Source organism: Thunnus thynnus, chromosome 13, assembly GCF_963924715.1.
Source record: "Thunnus thynnus chromosome 13, fThuThy2.1, whole genome shotgun sequence".
NCBI lineage: Eukaryota > Metazoa > Chordata > Actinopteri > Scombriformes > Scombridae > Thunnus > Thunnus thynnus.
In genome coordinates this window covers 6,152,520-6,172,776 of record NC_089529.1, presented here as the reverse complement: position 1 = coordinate 6,172,776, position 20,257 = coordinate 6,152,520, and the positions used below count along the sequence as shown (strand labels likewise).

The following is a 20,257-nucleotide window of genomic DNA, read 5'->3' as shown; positions in this document are numbered from 1 at the left end:
TGCGTTAGTAGTCTGCGCACGCGCATTGGCAATGGTAACAGCGACGCAACAACGGAAGCACCTGCTGTTGTCACATTTTTTTAATTTACGTGATGTGATGTAAAACGATGACATATTTTAAAAAAAAGAAAAAAGCTTGAATGAACAGCATGCTGAGCTATGTGTTGGTCGTGTTTTTATCTGTGTTATTGGCGGTGTTGTTCATGCCTCGAGAATGGTCCGTAGATGTTGGGAATGAATCAAACCAGAGGCTCTTGAGCAGGCATGAACTGTCGCTGTACGACGGGGAGAGAGGCAGTAGGGGCATTTACCTGGCCATCCTGGGGCAAGTTTTTGATGTACACAAGGGATACAAGCACTACGGACCTGGAGGTGCTTATCATGTTATGGCAGGTGATTCCCCGTTTCTATTAATATTATGCCTCTAAAGTCCCCTTCTAGTCAAAAGTGTTTTTTTTTCTTGTTTTTTCAGTAGGATGTCTTGAGCTTCACTGTGCAGAATGATGTGTTTGCAAAGTTTGACAGTAGAAGGCTGTTTTCACATTCATCTGCTGAAAGTGGACAGTTTCTCTGTACTCACTGAAAATCTGAGTTGAAGGCCTGGATTTATGAGCATGTTTTGTGACATCATGACTAGTTTAGAGCCAGTCGTGGGTTCAGTGTGAAATTTACACAAGTGTGATGTAGAAACTTGGAGCTTCCAGTGCACAAACACTGAGAATGGACTTCACAGTGAAGTAGGAAACATCTTTTGTCCTGCATTTAAACTTAACTGAAAATCAAGAACATTTGCATATTCATAGATTCAGAATTTTTCAATGAGGGAGAAAGAGGAGATGACATTTTAAGGATTTGCAAGGAATTAGTTGAACTTTTTTTGTGTGGAAAAACCACATTGCACAAATTATTAGTCAAAATAGAGTATACTTTATGTCTTCAAGCATATCTGGAGGGGATCTTTAATAAACTGACAACATCCTAATATCCAGTATAAAGAGGTGTGCCCTCTGTGAACCATGTGATTACACTTTAGAAAAGATTTTGAACCATTTGCTCATATGACATGGAAGGTATTGAAAAATATAATATTTCAATTAAAATAATAGACAAAGTAGTAATATACCATTAACCATGCATGCACAAAAACTGTAACTTTCCTGTTAACAGAATGAAAAAAATAAATAAAATGAATACTCAGGCAAATCAGTTTATTGGTATTGAAAAAATAGCACGTGATATTTCAGTCAGACAATAATTTACAGATGGTTCCTACCTTAAGCTTATCATGTGTAGGGTAGGTGAGGTTTTGTTGAGAAACCAGTTTTCCGTGGGTCTTTTGAACTAAATGTCTGTTGAATATCCAACTTCAATCTGATTTCACAACTGCTTCTCCTACAGTCCCCATGTTGTGTTATTTTTAACACTAGAGAAACCTAAATCAGGAACAGACATTCAAAATAAATTAATAATGGCACAATAACAACTGTATTTAATAAGTGTACACATGTTGTACATGTCTTTATTTTCAGGGAGAGATGCTTCACTGGCCTTCATCACTGGAGATTTCACAGAAAGTGGCCTGACAGATGATGTGTCCAGTCTGTCCCCACTGCAGATAGTGGCCCTGTATGACTGGCTGGCCTTCTATCAGAAGGACTACCAAACTGTCGGTATGTGCTATTTGTTCCCCAACTCTTTAAACATCATAAATGATTTATAAATGGTTGACATGTTTTGTAGATTACTTCAATTACACTTTCTTTTCTGGCTGAATCCCTCATCAGGTGATGAGATGATTTGATTTGATTTCTCTGCAGTGCTAAATTAAGGGCCACCAGAAATAGCAGTGAATGGTTCTAATCAAGGAATCCTCCCTTAAAGTCAGATGGATATTTTTTTTTAACCAGCATTACCAATCTTTGAACACACTAGAATATGCTGTCACAAGCTTGATATACAAATGGAAACATACCAGAGAGCTACAGTCTGTGCAACAGCCCGAGACGGAAGTGTCATGTTTGACCAATAACTGCTGACTTAAATGTTTCACATCATATCTCCACAGCAGTGAACACCCATAATCTTCAGTAAAATACAAGCCTCCTCTGTGTTGAATTTCAGGTCTGGTAGAAGGCCGGTTCTATACAGAGACTGGACAGCCCACAGAAGCCCTGTTGCAGGTAGAAGCATCACTAGCAGAGGGCCAGCGAATCAAAGCCCAGTCTAAGGCTGAGAAGGTACGCTTCCCAGCCTGTAACTCAGAGTGGAGCGCTGCTAAGGGAGGAAGGGTCTGGTGCTCCACAAAGAGGTATGGAAATAGTTCTGGGCTTATCAAATATTAAGAAGCCTACAGGGCATATGATTGCAATTGTGATGTACTGCTGACCTGTAATAGAACATATCTTACACTAGTGGGTGTAATTGGTCTACATCATGATTTACAGGACTGATGTGTTTTCTTCCTTCCAGTGGTGGAGTAGAAAGAGGATGGACGGGTGTCCCGCGGAAACTCTTCTCTCCAGGCTCCAGCAGTGCTCGTTGTGTCTGTGTGGAAGACCCATCTGCAGCAGAGGAAGACCCAAACCTGCAGAAATATGACGGCTGTCCTCCACATGCTGACTCTTGTACTGTTGGAGAGAACTAGTCTCTGATCCACCCCGGAAAATGGGCACATTCATGGCTTGCTTTTTAGCAGCACTAAACTCAGGACAAACACAAAGCTTTTGCCAGTAAATCACAGCAATGAACATTCATACAATAAAGAGGTAGATTGAAGAAAACTCAATGCATTGTTTTTTGATGACCTTTATGTAAAGTTGTCCTCCCTTTCTCTAAAAGGATACACCAGGAAGAGACAGGCTAGATATCTGAGCATACAGATACAATACAATGTGCATAAAAGATTAAACAATGTGCATAAAAGATTAACAGAGGCAAGATTTAGGTTTGTCACAATGACAAGCACAAACTGCATTAAAGTACAAAACAGTTGTAGTGGTCAAAAATATCACACATTTATCTGTACAATTTAACAATACTTAAAGAGGCCCCATTACCTGGCCATCCCTCTCCTCCACATTCTCCCAAAATGATCGGAAATGTCATGTGATCTTGATAAAGTGCACCTGTTAGGCTTAGAAATCAAGAAGCGTTAAATGTGATGGGTCAAGAGAACAACTTGACTTGAGGCAACATCGTGGGGTCTATGATCACAACTTCCTGCGAGGAGCTCATGGCAGGTCATAAAATGGAATGTACTCATTTGGTGACTGATTTTAAAATATGATTCATGATTATGACAATGACACGTAAAGGCTACAAATTAAATGACATGCATAGGCATAATAGGCATTTCTGTAACTGAGGAGGATGATGTGGGATTTTTTCTCTTTTATTCCTCTTGTAATAGAATATGCTTTCTCAGGTCATATTGTCCAAACTTGCCATGTTAAAAAGCGAGCATTTCATACAGCTGCTGCCTACAAATGATACATACAGTATGTACCAATTGTAGAGGAAAAACTCCTTTTCATAAAGAATTTCTTTGTACGGTTGTGCCATTTTCACCTCTAACAGTGAAGTAATACAGTGTCAATGTTATAATTCTGAATCTAACTAAATGGATTAGCTCTCATTAGGAAATGATGTTCATTTAAAAAGTACATTGAGTTCTTTTCCCTTTAAATCCTCCTGGTCTGTCCCACTTTATCCAGTCAGTACAGAATATGGATGACAGAAGAGTGAAAGATGAAATATTACAGAGAACATGCTGACAGCTCTGTCCTTGCAGATCTTGTGATCCAGGGGTGATTTACAGTTACTCTGCCCTTGGTTGGCAGCAGCCTCTTCTATGAATACAGGTATTCATTTTGTAGTATTGAATTTTTGTCTTTGGGCAGGTCACATAGCTTGAAGGCTGCTGATGGTGAAATATCCCAACAAAGAACAGGAAAACCCCTCCAAAAGGTGATTTGATAATTCCAATGTGTATAATTGATTTGAAATGACTGTATACAGCAGCTACCTGCTTCTGATATTAAGAGCTAATCATTACAAACACTGAGCTTGGGAAATTGATTTACAACTCAGTCCGGCCGTCACCAAGCTGGAGAGCTGCTTCTATCCACTTCAAGATACTTTGATCAAAACAGAAACAAAAAGACAATGTTTCACTTTCTATTTGGAACGTCCCTCTAGAACATTAATAGTTTTTCACTGGAATAGTATAAATGGTCCATAACTGTCGGGAAATCTCTCGTTCGTATGTCCTGCTACTGATGCCCCTTCTCCTGGTGTGCCTGAATAACTGTGCCAAGTTGGGCCTGGCATGGCCAGCATCAGAGGATGGAGGATATCCAGGCCACTGCATTACGACACCCCACCCAGAGTTAGTACATCAAAGCAGATGTCACACACCCTCACCGGCTTGTTCAAGTCAAACTTGATGATGGGTATCTCCTTTATAGAGCACTTGTGGCACAACAGGCGCCCACAGTGGCGGCTGAAGTGAAGAGTCGAGGAGGAGACAAGATTAATCACACAGTTTAACAAAAAATGCAAACTAAGTGAAATTAATAAAAAAATATATATATAAAAAAGCCACACTACTCACCAGTGATGTTTCCGTGTTGTAACACCAAACTTGGCAACACATTCGTAGCAGTTGGACCCATCACACCAAGGGGGCTCTTTGGACAGCATATCTAAACAAATGCAAAAAAAATCCCTAATTACCTAGTTATTGACCCATACATCACTATGGCAGCCAAATACATTGTAGCATATCATTTAACGTGGGGCTGTCGGTTTAATATATGGTGAACACTTAACAGATAATGAAGAGTGAAAACTTACCTAGAAGGCGGAAGAGCAACTGTTTAGTTGCAACTTGGTAGTTGAAAATGTTAATGCCCTGATTATTATTGATGCCTAGTCTAGCCCCAGCCCTCACAATGGCACGGCACAGGTTTGCGTTTCCTTTCATGTAGGCCAGGAGCAGAACTGCAATAAAAACACAAACAGGTCACAGTCATTCCAACACAAGTGTACTGTCAGAATTTGTATGTCATATGTGCGCTGATATCTGCAGTAATAAAGAGGCAAGCTACATTACCTGTGTTCCCTTCATTATCTGGTTTGTCCAGAGGATATTCAGGCATACACTCCAGGAACAACTCAAAAATGGCAGCTGCGTTCTCTTTCCCATAATGGCCTAATACGTGCATTGGTGACTGACCCCTAAAAAGACATAATTATATGAAAAAGAGACTGGCATGTTGACACTAGTCTACAGACGGTTATTTAAAAAGCTTCCGCATTGTAAATATTCTATTTTTCTGCATTCGATAATGTTGATGTTGTTGCTGCACTGACCTAATTTCCCGGAGGTATCATTAAAGTCTTTTTGATCTCAAGAACCGTGAAGAAACAGAGTTTACCTGAGATTGAAGGCCTCAGCATCAATGTTGGACTCTGTGAGAAGGGTTCTGACATTGTTAAGGCGGCCCTGCATCACAGCCAGGTGCAGAGCTGGGGAGAAAACAAGAATAGAGAAAAGAATAAAATGTTTTTCACAGGGATGATGGAATGTGGTGGTGGTGGGGTAATAATAAACAATCAACTATAAAGAAATTAAAAGCAATGACTCCTCTGAACAAAGCAACATCTACAGACAAGCCGGTTGTGACAACTTGATTGTAATCTCAACTCATCTTGTGTAAAACAAAAACTGAAAAAAACCCAAAACGCATTATCTTGAGGAACATTCTAGTCAAATTACAATAACCATGTTATTAATACAGCTGGACACCTCTGGTGTAAATGAAACATCAACAGTTGGGCACAGCACTTATGTTTGCACAGTCAGCTATAACACTGCAACACTAACACAACACTAGGTCCCTTGTTGAGTCACTGCTCCAAAATGTGATAGACACCAGTTTCACTTCTCCTGGTCACTGATGACACATTTTAAAAATGTAACCAACATTAAATAAATGATTAATGGTACCATTATTGCCGTTCTCATCCTCAGCAGCAAAGTCTACTCCATTCTCTATCAAAACAGAACAAATAGTGGCCAGGTCCTGCTGGGCAGCCAAATGTAGAGCTGTCTGTCTGTGTTTGGTGAGCTCATTGACTTTGGCTCCGGCAAGCAGCTGGAGACAGAAAAATACAAAATAACAACATTATCAACTGCACTGCTCTTTCAATAACAAACTGGCCGGAATAGTAAATTCAGAGAATAAGGAAAATGTTGGGTTACCAGGTTGCGGACAATGATCTCAGACCCAGCCTGGACAGCCAGGTGGAGAGGGGTGAGTTTGGCTGCATCCTGAACCCTGGAGTTAACATTAGCTTGGACACTGATGAGGAACAAGACACTTTCAATATCCGAGTTTTGCACAGCCACGTGGAGAAAATTGCGCCCTTTGTTGTCAACCTAGACGGAAAAAGAAGATTGAAGTCAGGAGAGATTCATGCTGTGACAGTCCGTCCTGCCACAATGACACTGGAGATGAAGACAAACTGGCACATTCCTGTCAGTGTTACCTGCTCAGCAGCACCTGGCTCCCTCTTTAGGATAGCCTCCGCTGCCTTATTGTTCTTGTGCGTCATGGCACAGGCGAAGGGTGTCATTCCTTGACGGTCACGGATGTTAAGACGAATGTCCGGATGGGAAATGAGGAGCTGTATAATGACATTGTGCTGATTGCTAATGGCAGCATGGATGGGAGCTCTGCCCTCTGCATCCTGACAGAAAGTGACAGACACAGTGAAAAAGTGTTAAAATGCAACACATTACAACTCATTCAGCAATCTCTCATTAGATGTAAGCTTAAGTGACAGGAAAAAATGTGCAAGGAGGATCAGACAAAAGTTGAGCCATTGCTGTGATGGGACTGACTTGTGTATTAACATTGGCTCCAAACTCCAGAAGGCACTGCACCACATCCTCCAATCCCCAGCTGCTTGCCAGGTGGAGGGGTGTTTGTCCATCTCGGGCTTCTTCGTCTCCCTCCCCATTGGGGCCTGGCTGCCTGGGGCTGTTCACATCACAACCACTATACAGACATGAGGCACAGAGAGTAAGTTAAGACAGCTATTGAAAGATCTTCACTAATATATATATATCTTCACTAATATATGTCTACAATCATTGTTGACAGACAGCATACCAAGCATGTTATGAAACAGTTCAAAATCTGGTAACCGATCGCACTGTTGAAATTTACAACAAACATATGAACATTTGTTTAGCAACTGTTCTGTTGAATTTTTTATCTGACATCATTGACATATGTGTTGAGTATGTGCATATGCAAAAGGTTGACAGTTTAGGAAAATGTGTGTATCCAAGGCTGGGATTAAGTATCAAAACCTAATGGTATAGAGAACTGACACACCTGCGGATGAGGAAGCAAGCAGAGACCTCATTATTTTCATCAACAGCTCTGTGCAGGAGGGTCTGCTGGCAGCCAGACGGGCCGGTGCTCCAACAAGTTGCATCACAGCCATGGCGGACCTAGGGGGGACAAACAGGAGTCACAGTCAAAATGCAAGAAAATATTATTGTTTCCCCTGGAAGAAATCTTTAAAGAGTAACCACACACCAATTTAAAAAAAAAAAAAAAAAAAAAAAAAAAAAAAAAACCCACTATACACATCATCACATAGGTCTATGTTGGCATATGATGTTAATACAGGTGATTTATTGTGACATTTTGTGTATATTTTTCTGCTCAAAATGAGCTTATTTCTGTCTGCCTGGATTTGAAAATTCAGTTCCAAAAAACAACAAGCAAGTGTCACCCACTTTCTAAAGATAGAAACCTCAAAATATTGCTGTAATGTATAACAGTATAAATATCAGACCAGCGGCTAACTGTAGCCTCAGTTTATGCCTCTTACACAGAGCTGCTAGCAGCGTTAGCAAGTCTGATCTTGCTAGAGACAAGTAACACGTCGTGCTACTCAGAGAACCATGGTTATGCAAATCACCAAAAGATGTATTCCTTTTCTGTGAAAGTAAACTGGGCCTGCCGACAATGAACTGTGCTATATTCAGAGAATTTTCAAGATACTCAGGGATGACGACAGTAACATTAACATGAGAAACAGCAGGGCTACGGCTACGTACTGACACTCCCCCACAGAGACACCGGAGAGCCTGTCAGCCTCTCTGAGCCGCTAGCTCAGCTACAATACAGGTATGGTACCTCACACAAACTTTCAAACATTCAAAGGGCCATGAATGTGTTTCTAGTGACTGTCAAAGCTCCAACGGACTCTCTGTGTTTCCAGCGCGGACACGGAGAGTCTGACAGCAGCCACTCATGGATGGTTAGCTCCGACTACCAGCTCTACATTGCTATTCATGCTACATTGAGCAGCGATCATCAGTCTGTCACATTGTTGGTAAGTAACTCTGGCCGGTGTATCCTTTTCTCTCACATCACACGCTATGTAGCTATGAGGCTACGCCCCCTACAGCTGTCCTGTGTAGTTCTCTGCTGCATTTTTTAAATATGGTGGGATGGAGAAAGCTAGCAGAATTTGGGTGTGTAGTTACCCTTTAATACATATACACAGTTTATAACAAGGCTATAGAGCAGAGTAAGTGCTACTGGTGTGAATACAGGTCTTTTGGGTTTTATGCAGCCGTCTGGTATATACAATAACTTTGTTTTCGCTCCCTTTCTCCATCTCATCAGAGGAGGCTGCCATGAAGCTGTGCAAAATATTAGATGTTCTACGGACATATAAAACACCACTAATGTTTAAATTAATTCAAGGGTAAGTATTTCATTTTTCCTGTTTGGATAAAGTATTCCTGTCATTAAAATTCCTTACAAATATCATTTTAACACTGCGATTTCCCTTTCGACTTAATAAAGTACTCAATATAAAAGCACTTTGATTTGCAGATGATTCCATTCCAAGATTACCACATGCATCTACCTCTGAGCTGACATCTCATTAAGGTTTTATTTCATCTTTAGTACAGTTTCATGCAAGTTTACAACTGGCAATAAAGCAATTAGAAACTAGGATGTACTATGAACTCATTTGTCTTACCAGCGTGGATGCAATATCTTCCAGGCCATTCTCCAGAGCCAGCCACAAAGGAGGGTCTCCTTTGTCATCCACCACAGACATATCAGCTCCTCGTGTGCAAATGGCATCCACCACCAGTGGCAGCTGGTTACTGATGGCCAACTGTAGTGCTGTTTGTCCCTCCTGGGTCCTGGTAGCGGAGGAAAAAAATGCAGACATAAGATACAGAATCAGTACTAAATTAATATATATTTTCCATGTATCAGTCATTGTGGATTCTGACAGGTTGTATAAAATCATGCCCTAGATTACATCACAGGAAAGGGCCCTAATTGTAACATTATCAGACACAATGAATGTCCTCAAAAGTAACTACACATTACTCATGCGCCAATCCAGTGCAGCAGTTTTGTGTTTCCATTACAGTGTAACTGAATCTGGTTCACATAACAGAAGATAGGGGCACAAGGCACCAAGCTTGAGCAGCAATAACTTTGTGTCTGTGTCAATTTGTGTCTGGCTAGGGACTTTTGTTGCATGTCATCTCTCTCCCCTCTCATTTCCTGTCATCTCTCTACTGTCTGTTGACTAATAAAGGCATAGAGTGACAAAAACAAACAAAAACACTCCATAGCTGCACTAAATACTTTACAACTGCAGTATAACCAAGGCGTTACCTGACATTGATGTCTGCCTGATGCTCAAGAAGGAAGAGGGCACTCTTGCTGTCCTGTCTTTGGATAGCCATGTGAAGCAGAGTTTGTCCATTGGACATAGTGTCATTGATAGAAGCCCCTGAGCCCAGCAGCTGAGCTGCTATGGTGTGCATACCTGACAGGAACAGATTGAACGTGTAAACATCACTTACAAAGATCAACATGCAAACTAGCAACGAGGATATGCCCTCCAATAACATTTTGATAATGCAAAATCAACTGTATTACATCTTCTCCATGGAGATGTATTGCTGTGTACCTGTCCAGAGGGCCAAGCCCAGCACTGTCTGGTCCACGGAGTCTTTGAGGCTGAAGTCTGGAATGATCTGGAAGTTGTTGGTGGCATGAAGTGCATTGGCTGCAATAGGGTCAACAAGAAAGATGTCAGTGGATCCATTTCAGGACGTTCGAGGACAGAGAAAACGTGTGGTGAGGTCAAGCAGACATCACGTAACATACCTGACATTTGTTTGCTATTTAGTCACAAGCATTCAAATGTATAAAACATGTGCTGACCTTTTTGCTCAAGGATGACAGAGACCACGTCTGGGTGGTTGTGAGCAATAGCCATGTGAAGGGGGGTCTGCAAAGCCACATCAAGGGTGTCGTCAGACAGAGCCTTCTGGGTCTGCAGGTTGGGGTTGGCCCCCTGCTGGAGCAGCTCTGCTGTCAGGCTCGCCAGGCCACAGCGACATGCTGTATGAAGCGGGCTCTCACCCTGGAGGAAGGTAAAGGGATGAATTATATTTTTTTATTTGTAACAAATAAAAATTTCATCTTAAGATTTAAGTTAAGCTACTTTCCTTTAAGGCAGATATCAAAATTCAGACAGACTAATGCCAATTTAAGACTGCATTCCACTGCATGTTGCTGATGTCTATAATCAGCTATCCTCATTGACATGAGAAATATATTGTTATTTTTCTTCTCCTTTTACCCATGAATAAAATGAGAGGATGAGAACAAAGATGCATTTGTCATTTTCTCCAGCTGGCCCAATTTTGATAAAACTCAGAAAGGTTGATGCATTTTATCACTGTGCTCTGACCTTAAAAATCCTGACTTTAATTGCAGTGTCCTCAGGCCAATCAGTGTTATTTTTCAAGCTGTTAAAGGACATACCACCTGGTCTGTTTTTATTTGGAAGGAAGAAGCCTCACATTACTGACTGGTCCACTGGATACCCATACATACTATTATTGTTTTAGGTGGATGTTATTTTTTCAGTATGAAATTGACATCTCTCACATCACTAAGCCACCCTTCTGCCCATCAACGACAGGTAACTAGTACAAATATTACCTGTGAGATATTCATCAAACCTATGTCATGTGTTATGTAACGTTCATACATACCCATTTGTTGACATGGTTGACCTTTGCCCCATGAGTGGCTAGGAACAGAGCAGCTGCCTCATTGCCTGCCCGTGCTGCTCTCTGCATGAGGCAGTTTTCTATAGGGGATAAAAATGAATGGTGATGAAGATTGAAAATTATATTAAAAAAGGCAAACACACTGTTCCATTCAGAAAGTGCAAGGTGAGGTTAATACACAGCACCTGTGGTGGTGTCAGGTGCGTCAGGGTTGCTTCCTCTCTGGATAAGCTGGGCTGCAAAGCTATTCTCATCAAACGAAGTGCCGTTCACCACCGGTGCATCATCCTCAAATGGGTTTACTGAGGTGTCTGAAGACACAGTGATATACTGCAGGGCCAGCCACAGAGCTGTGCTCCCCTCGTGGTCCTTCAGTTCAAGGTCAAGCCTAACAAGATGGACAGATTACACGCAGGATTATCTTTAGAGTTTTACCAGGGTCACATTATGTGTTCTGAAATATTGGTGCCTTCAAACAATGTTGTGTTCATGAGAAATTTGGAAATTAAAATTTTCTGATGATGGCTCTAATTCACAAACTCTGGTGTTTACTGGTGATCTTAAAAATGACAGAGCCTATGACAGTAGGTTACATTTGTCAGTATTGCATAGAAAAACAAAAAAATTAAAAAGGAAATAAGAAGGAATCACACATTGTGCATTTTAGACAATTGAGTAGCTATGGTGATCTCATGACTTCAACTAATTGAACACCAGGCACGCTGTGTGTGACTTTCCATTTCAAAAATAAACTCACTAATTCCATTTGAAGGCTGAAAAAAAACTCACTGTTTGCACTGTAGTAGCTGATTGAACACTGGCTCATTCCCTGAAGCCACAGCTTCATGCAGTGGAGTTCTAAAAAAAAGACAAAGCATATCATAGATCATATCACAAGCCCCTTCATATGCTTACACTGTGGTTGGCCACCTTTGCAATCATATAAAGTTCATAAACCAAAGAGCTACATGACCTACCTGCCCTTGCTGTTTTGCATGTTGGGGTTGGCTCCGGTCTTGAGCAGAGCCTCTGCGATTCGTGCCATACCGCTCATCACTTCCACTGAGTGTTTCTTGGGGCTAAAAGAACAGACCAGGTGAAGTGGGGTTTCCACCGCCCCCACTGTCGCCGCGTTCACCTGAGCTGAGTGGCGAATCAGGAAGATGGAGGCAAATTCATCACCTGGAAGAAGAGGAAGAAAAGTCAACAGTAATTAAGAGAGAAATTTCCTCCAATGGTTTTGCTGTTTTCATGTATTAACTTGAAAAATGTATTATGAACACGGCAGCCAAGTCTGTACAAGACAAAACCTTGAAAATGGGTAAAGTTATATTTCACATAAAATGGTTGTTGAATGATTTGTTGAAGTTGGTATCTTGGCTGATATATTTCTAAGTGAACACTCTCGACAACTAAGCCACAAGTATATTTTTGGAAACCCACAGGAGACAAGAAACACACATTGATGAGTAAAAGTATTACTAAAGTAGTGACCGCCCACCTCTTTGGATGGCCTTATGCAGAAGGCTCCAGCCGCTCTGGTCCACCATATCCACATCAGCTTTGTTGTTAACCAGAGTGGTGGCAATACTTTCCAATTTTCGAGACAGTGCCAGGTCTAGTGCCAGATCACCGTTGTTGTCCAGTTCATTCAGCTTTGCAGGCAACTAAAACCAAGAGGTAACAACGTCAAAAACAACACGTAAAACCTGTTTATAGTGTAATGAGAAACGTTTATTCTACCCTACTGGTTACATTGTAACAAATGAAAAAGACACATTAATTAGTAAGCAGTTAATAAAAGGGTATCTGTGGGTAACTGACCTGTGAGTCCATCTCGATGAGATAGAGAAAGACCACATCTTCTCGCTCGACTTTGATGGCTTTGTGGAGAGGATACTCTGTTTTAGACTTGATCATCTTGTACAGAAGTTGGGCACTCATGGTGCTGAAGTCTTCTTTCCTCAGATCATCCTAATAAAAGACGGTCAATGAATCACACCACAGTGTCAGTGTAAAATATCAGAACTGGAACAAAAAAAACAATAAATAAGTGTCACCCGTTTTCTAAAAATAGAAAACTCGACATAATGCTGTATTTATAACAGACAAGCCGGAGAATTTCTCTCTTTCATGGAAAGCAGTTATCAGAGCATGAGAACAGTAGAAAAAAAAGGAGACCGAGGTGTGAAAAGCTAGTGACAGTTAACAACTATTTTGTACACCCAAGTCGTAAAAAGATAACCTTGACAACTGCCGAGTTGTGGCCTCTCTGGATTTATTGTATCATAAATGATGAGACGATACACACTTGTGAGACAGCACATTTCTGATGTGACAAAAAGGGAGTAAATGTGAGGAGATTAACCCACAGAGAAATACAAGGTAAGGTTAAAAGTGGTTGGTGGATTCTAAGGAGGCATACTTCTGAAACAAAGAGATTTTGATGAAAACAGTTAGGTATATAGATGATCAAATTATCCAGACAGCTGGTAGCAGACAGCAAACTGATATGGTTTGGTGACGCATCACTTTCCATGCCAGCAGCTCTGCGAGTACATCACTGGAAACAAATCTCAGCTGTTCATCCATCCTACACACGTATGCCGATACACCCCCTCTGAGTCGCCTAGTTGGCCATGTTACAATCGCTGTCTGAAGGTACCCACCCAGTGACTGGCTATGATCTCCCCACAGTAGTTCATCAGGGTGGTAGCATTTAGCTCCTCAGCTGTCTGGTAGAAGCGAATGCAATTCCTGACATTCACCGAGGACATTACGCCTTTTTCACACCTGCCCCAGAGGAGAAACAAATGTATTTTCAGGCCGTTATGACACATATGTTGCACTATAAAATGTGATCACTAGCAACAGTTAAAGCAGAAGAGTAGTAAAGTAAAGTAAAACTCAGTATGTATATGACTTGTGCTGACCTCTCTCTGAGCAGCTGAAGCTGGAAGCGGTTGGCTAGCTTCATCAAGTCGATAAGAAAGGCATCATCCTGACTAAGTTCCAACTCATCAGTGTATGCCCAGCGCAACATCGCCGTAGCAACCTCAGGTTTGCAATCTGGAAATGCATCATGTCAGACAGTCAGGAATTTATAAACCTGATCGATTTCTGAGGATAAATTGATATTTTCAATCTCAAACAATGAACTCAAAAGATGACAAACAAAATGACATCCATTTACTCCTCAATCTAGAAAAACTAGAATACCCTCTATAAAAACACTTGTATATAGCTACATTCATATTTCTCGGGCAGTCATTCACTCACACAAACCTTACTGATTAGCTTACTGGAAAATCTGCATGAAGGCCAAAACTCTGTCCAGTGTTGGACTTTGACAGTCTGCATAATTCACTCCAAAATAAATATTCAGTCGTCATCTATTAACCCTTAAGTATGATGACTGGCAGAGGGGTGAGTAAATAATGAGTGGATTTTCATTATAATTCAAGCTACTACATCAACACAGTGATGTCACACCAGGGATGCTCACCAGATAGGTCCAGTTCAGAGGTGGAGGCCAGGTTGGCCAGACTCCAGACATCACTACGAGCAGCCAACACAAACTTATGGGCACGGAGCTTCTCGCCTGCGACATTCACATTCAGATCACTGCAAAACAAACATGTTCATCACTGAGAAACCATGTTATAAATATTATAGGTCTTCAAAAATGACGAAACTAGACATAAAGAACATCTGTAACTGAACTTTTCAAACATTCTCTGTTGCCACACTCAACAAATGTGGCAACATAGAGTGGCTCTATCACCAACGCACACCAGAGCAGACACAAAACTACAAAATAACATTTGCGGGACTGGTGGACCTGCAAAATCTTTAACAAAAAGTGTACCCATCCATTCCAGCAACCATCATCCTCACCTGTACTGTTCCTGCTGATAGAGTTCGGCCACGATGTCCAGCAGACGGCTAATGAAGGTGTCTGCAGCTGCAGGGCTGTTGGAGCCCTGGCCAGAGGCCTGAGCAGCAAGCACGGCACAGCGCCTCTCTGTGTCGGCCAGCTTCTGCTGCATCTTCACATACTCCTGCCTGAGCAGGGCCAGGTGCTTCTGCAGCTTGGCCACCTCCTCTGTCCCACATCAAGGTAAAGGAGACAGACAGAGGGCAAAACAAGATACACAATTACCAAAAGTAGGTTAGAAATGGACTCTCTGAAGCACCTTTCCTCTAAAAGTAAAAGGGATGCTCCAAAGTTCAATGGTGCCAATATGAAGTAGCTAGTGTTTAGGATTTATAATACACAATTTTTTTCCCCCCAAAATGTATTTTTACAAAAACATCACAGCCGTTTTAAGATGATTCTTATGTCAGTGATGACACAGCAATACGGTGTGAACTTGTGAACTGGATTTGCTAAATGTGACTTGAGCCATTATGTTTTCATAACTGGCTTATTTCTTGTTAGAAGCACTTTCCTTATCACTGACGTTGCACAGAAAATGTTGATTTTCAGCATTCCTTGAGTAAGGCATACAAGAAGCAAATTTCCGAATTTTAAATATGGACTACGGCAGAATCTAAGGAGGGTAGTTTTGTCTGGACAAACGTCTCTTATTCCTCTAAGTGCAATACACTTTTTTTTTCTCCTCCAAATTTTCGTGTTACAACACAGATTCATGTCTCAGCCATGAGTCCATGGAGTTTCACTGAGGCCCACTTCCTTCCTTTAAAACCAGTAAAGTTTTAGTGAAGAAAGAATGCTGAGACGGCACGTTACTTTGTCCTCCCTCGTAAACCGTTACTGGCACAGCTACTGGTCATGAGGAACAGAAGGGGGGTGTTTCTACAAACCACCTGATCAGCTCAACGCAGGAAGGGCGAAATGCTGGAGCAGCAGCTTAGGACCAACTGATCAGCCACTGGACAAATTCTTATAGTATCCACCTTCATTTAGCAGAATTTAGCAGGCATCCCGAATGCATCTGCTGAGCAAATATTTAACTCAAGCTTTGAATAGTTCCTCTTAAGACAGCCTTATATACAACAAACAATGCACGTATTAATGTGGTCTATTTTGTCAGGACTTGTGAACATGATACACTCTTCCAGACTTTTGTAGAGCAACAAGCCAATGTTTAAAAATAAAAAACAATGAAAATACGATGAAACTTATGACAAGATAATTCTGGAACCGCAAGGATATTTTTACAGAAAAACAAATGTCTTTTCTTCTTCGTGTACTGTTAATTCATTTAAATGAAGGTTCAAACAATCATTTAACATGTCCAAATTACTGTTTTCCTAGTCAGTAGCAACAGAGCAGCTCCATACGCAACACTAACAAGCACAGATTGGAGTGTTTGTTCTCTGGATTCAAGTTGGTAAGTAGATTTCCCTTAAGGAGGAACACACAGCAGACATTCCCTTCTGTCTGGGTGGTGCCCTTGGCCGTGGCACTTCTGCCAGGTGGTGCAGATGATACCTGACAGGGAGTGACACCTTCCCTGTCCCGTTGTTTACCTTGTAATTAACGGAGCAGACATCTAATTGTGTTTACAAAGCATGTCTTCATGAGCAACACAGCGACAGTTAGCGTTCACTCTAATTGAAACTCTACTGTTGACAATGTGATGCGATCCGTTACGTTTAGCTAAACATTGCCGCTAGCCGAGATAATTTGAACATTATGTAAGTTAATATAGGATTTATTTTTTATTAAGTAGTAAACTAGCAACCTGCCTAAATAAAAAATGATTCTCCGCAGTCCAAGCGACCAACATCTCTTGGCCGGTTCGGCTAAGTCGAAGCTGTAAAATTCAGCTAGCAACATCAACGAGAGCTAACGACAGAGGTTGGTCACTGAGACAGGACGACTGTCGCAGTGCTTCGTATTTTCAACCACAGACAACGTACGGTTCATTAAACTGCCAGGACACTAGTTGATTCAGCCCGATAGATCAACAAGCATACGAAGAGAAAAGGTAGTGTACCAAATAGTAAAAAAAATCTATCTCATACCTTCCGCCATGTTGCTCAGCGTTAGCTCCGTGGCCTGACGGTCTCTATCGCGATATGACGAGAAGGTGGAGAGGAGGCAGTGGTGCTGCGTTCATGTGCTTCTCAAAAACACGTTCATTGACCATTATCCATGTCACATGATGACCATTGTCATTCCTGCAGTGAATTAACGATATAATTTAAGTATAATTTGAGGCATGTCTTAACAAAAGGTTAATACCAGCTCTAAAGTGGATCTTTTTCCATACTAAAAACTAAAATGTGTTAACTACATGGATTTTCTCTGCCACAAATGCAGAGGTCGATGACAATTTTACAGCTTCTTGTGATTTGATTGTGAGCATGAGAATACGGAGGATTATCTCCAATGACGAGTTTAAAAAAGGCAGTATGTAAATCCAGATTGGTGAGCGCCTGTCAAAGGTATGTTGCCCTCAGGTGCTCCTGCTAAAGTCCTATCACTCACATGAGAAGTCATACTGATAACAGTGGACTCCACAGTATAGTGGATTCGACTGAAGTCCATATATACATTTGCTCATCTAACTTTTGTTATTAAAAAAACATGTTTGGAGGGTTTAGTATCAAAGTGGTGAAATGGCAAATGATGGCTAGTACGCTGTTGTATAATCAGTGATAACTACAGACATGTCAACCACAAGCTAAATCAACATATTAAGAGCTGTGTTGGTTTTACATTTTGTCACAAACACTTGATTTTGCTCACCATAATGCTACAATAGCGATAAATGCAAAGATTGCCTCATTTAAGGCTAGTGGCACATCCTATCAAAATCCCCTGGAGTATGTAGGAGTTTGTGGTCTATAACAATTAAGCTCTCAAATCAATACATACATTTATCAAAGTACTGTATGGTGGAAGTAGGACTGCTGTTGTTTGTTGTGCAATGATCAGACAGACATAGCTGACGCTCACTTTGCATTACTTTCAGAGCACTAAGTATATTGTATTTGGCCAAAGATAGTGAATGAAATAAGACAGAAAAATCATGTGGGACTCACAGTTTGTGTGATAATCACATTTCTAAAACTAGTTGACTGCAATGTATTTGTGGAGAGGCAAGACTGAACAAGAGAAACTGTTTACACACTTACAGGTGCCAGTGAACCATGCCTAAAAGCATATTTTGTATACAGGTAAGTTATTGTTAGCTCTGATGATTCAAATATTTGGCTGTGAGCCTTGTAATCAACCACACTTGATTCATTTAGTGACTGTAACCCAAAAGGAAGAAAAATCTGTGGATAAAAACAACTACTGACTAGCAGAGTTCAGAAAAGATGAGCAGAAAAAGAGGCACAATCCCCTCGATCCATAATAAATGATTAATGTAAAGAATAGCATACCAAAATATATGATTTATGACATCTGTCTAAATATCTGCAATATTTAGAGGATATGTTTGACTTTTGAAGTACTGTGAAAGAAAACCAGATCTAAAAAATGCCATTCTAAAAATGGATATTGTTAGTGCAATGAAAATGCTCTGTGTACATAAGAGGTTTCTGTTGTCTTTGTCATGAGCAATATGTAATTCATGTTGTATCCAAAACACACCTGAATGAAATACACAAGTAAATATTGAAAAAAAGTCATATTTTAGAAGAACTCACTACAGGTGACAGGTTTCATAACATGAAAAATATACATCAGTATTTTGTCTTTGTACATTAGGCAAAACTGCAATAGTTCAGTGAGCAGAATAATCATGAGATTGTGGATCAGGGGAAAGAGCAACAAAACAAAATGGGCACACATACTGTACACACAAACACTCAAACATTCGCAAACAAAAATTCCAGAAACATTCAGCAAAAAACAAACCAAAACAAAAAAAGTAAGATAAAGCATGCATAACAATTCCTACTACAACACAGACAAAGAAAAAAAAAAAAAACGGCTGCTAAAATAACAGAATACTGGAGGAGAGGACCTCAAATTGTATCAGAATATCAAAAATTAACGTGTACACTTCATACTAGGGAAGTTATTGCTACACCAAATTGTTTCCAATGCCGTAATTATACAGATCCCCTGTGTACTGGCTATTAAATAAATTCATACACGGGTGACACACAATTTCTGCATCTTTTTTCAACATTTTCAACACTTGTTCAATGCAGGGTGAAGTGGCCAAGCATTTTATTAGGAGGCACTTTTGAAAAAAGATAAACAAAATTTAGCATGCACAAAAATCAATGGGTATGTTGCCTTTCTTAAGTCAACTGAGCGGGATGGTAAGACTTATAATTGATAAAAGAAAAACTAAATCATTCAGGTACACATATGATGTGGAGTTCTGAAAGTGTTAAAAGAATCCACGAGAAACAGCTGTGTATTTTAATACGGTGGTATTCCATGAAAAAAAAAAACCTTCAGTCACATCATTCATCTCGCTTGAATCAATCAAGCTCTTCACAAGTGACATTCCTCCAACAGCATCACAATTCTCTCTCTATTTAAGACCTCCTGTTCAAACAATCTAAAGAGAACAAATGCATGCTGGAGTTGAGAAAGGGAAAATGGACAAAAATAAATCTATCTGAACCAGCGCTATTCATTTGGTCTAAGTGACTTGATGGATGGAAAGGGAGCTTATATATTATCCGGTTTAGTCTGTGCTATATACATGTCTTTACAATATCTTCCTGAATGTTGAAGCAGTTCATAGACTTGAAAAATGTTTTATCATCTTCTGTTTTTTTTTTCTTTTTGTTATTTTTGAGTTGGCACTTGCTTGGCGGTTTTCTGTCAGCCTTGGTAGTCACTGTTATGTTCTATTGCAGCCTACAGTAGCCAGTCTGTTCCTGCCAGAATAAAAGGAGGACAAGCCTGGCAACAGGGTGGAAGAGTGCAGGAAACAGTGCCATGTTGATTTTCAATTGGAGACCTGTGAGAAAGCACACAACAAATAATTTACAAAAAATTAGTAAGAAAGCAACAAGGCCAATCAACAGAGTCATATTGTCTACAAGTAGAGGCACAAACAATTAACAATAGACTTCAGATTGAGCACACATCCAGTTGGTGTACCAGGCTGCAGAGCTGTTGCTATGATTTTCATGCACAAAGTTACTTTAAAAGTAGTCTGTTTG

General features: G+C 40.6%; 4 protein-coding genes across 4 annotated transcripts in view; 2 read left to right on the top strand and 2 right to left on the bottom strand.

Annotated features, from left to right (window-relative positions):
• The first annotated feature begins 33 nt into the window (after window positions 1–33).
• cyb5d2 (cytochrome b5 domain containing 2) lies at window positions 34–2,780 on the top strand. Its single transcript, XM_067607469.1, has 4 exons — window positions 34–393; window positions 1,530–1,670; window positions 2,122–2,308; window positions 2,470–2,780. Exons 1-4 carry the CDS (start codon window positions 141–143, stop codon window positions 2,642–2,644), a joined length of 756 nt encoding a protein of 251 aa, XP_067463570.1. The 5' UTR covers window positions 34–140; the 3' UTR covers window positions 2,645–2,780.
• Window positions 2,781–2,789: 9 nt separating this feature from the next.
• On the bottom strand, window positions 2,790–17,210 carry ankfy1 (ankyrin repeat and FYVE domain containing 1). Its single transcript, XM_067607465.1, has 25 exons — window positions 17,141–17,210; window positions 15,044–15,251; window positions 14,652–14,770; window positions 14,080–14,215; window positions 13,816–13,939; window positions 12,971–13,120; window positions 12,648–12,813; window positions 12,124–12,328; window positions 11,936–12,004; window positions 11,332–11,534; window positions 11,129–11,226; window positions 10,290–10,491; window positions 10,033–10,131; window positions 9,735–9,888; window positions 9,079–9,247; window positions 7,407–7,525; window positions 6,908–7,064; window positions 6,553–6,753; window positions 6,266–6,442; window positions 6,011–6,158; window positions 5,439–5,529; window positions 5,114–5,238; window positions 4,855–5,001; window positions 4,613–4,703; window positions 2,790–4,501 (listed from the first exon to the last, which is right to left on the bottom strand). The coding sequence occupies exons 1-25, from the start codon at window positions 17,148–17,150 to the stop codon at window positions 4,369–4,371; spliced, it is 3,501 nt and encodes a 1,166-aa protein (XP_067463566.1). The 5' UTR covers window positions 17,151–17,210; the 3' UTR covers window positions 2,790–4,368.
• Window positions 16,327–20,257, top strand: part of spns3 (SPNS lysolipid transporter 3, sphingosine-1-phosphate (putative)) — a 21,859-nt gene continuing 17,928 nt past the window's right edge. Inside the window, exon 1 of the mRNA XM_067607467.1 lies at window positions 16,327–16,503. The gene's annotated coding sequence lies outside the window, so the exon portion shown is untranslated. The remainder of the gene's footprint in view (window positions 16,504–20,257) is intronic.
• Window positions 18,742–20,257, bottom strand: part of ube2g1a (ubiquitin-conjugating enzyme E2G 1a (UBC7 homolog, yeast)) — a 6,463-nt gene continuing 4,947 nt past the window's right edge. The window contains exon 6 of the mRNA XM_067607462.1: window positions 18,742–20,052. The gene's annotated coding sequence lies outside the window, so the exon portion shown is untranslated. The remainder of the gene's footprint in view (window positions 20,053–20,257) is intronic.

What these genes read in the sequence shown, in the direction of transcription:
- cyb5d2 (XM_067607469.1), top strand. Translation starts at nt 141, where the DNA reads ATGAACAGCATGCTGAGCTATGTGTTGGTCGTGTTTTTATCTGTGTTA. An exon ending in TGCTTATCATGTTATGGCAG is followed by an intron (nt 394 to 1,529) that starts GTGATTCCCCGT and finishes CTTTATTTTCAG; the next exon opens with GGAGAGATGCTTCACTGGCC. An exon ending in GAAGGACTACCAAACTGTCG is followed by an intron (nt 1,671 to 2,121) that starts GTATGTGCTATT and finishes GTTGAATTTCAG; the next exon opens with GTCTGGTAGAAGGCCGGTTC.
- ankfy1 (XM_067607465.1), bottom strand. An exon ending in CTCTGAACTGGACCTATCTG is followed by an intron (nt 14,216 to 14,651) that starts GTGAGCATCCCT and finishes ATGCATTTCCAG; the next exon opens with ATTGCAAACCTGAGGTTGCT. An exon ending in GGATGAGAACGGCAATAATG is followed by an intron (nt 5,530 to 6,010) that starts GTACCATTAATC and finishes TTTTCTCCCCAG; the next exon opens with CTCTGCACCTGGCTGTGATG.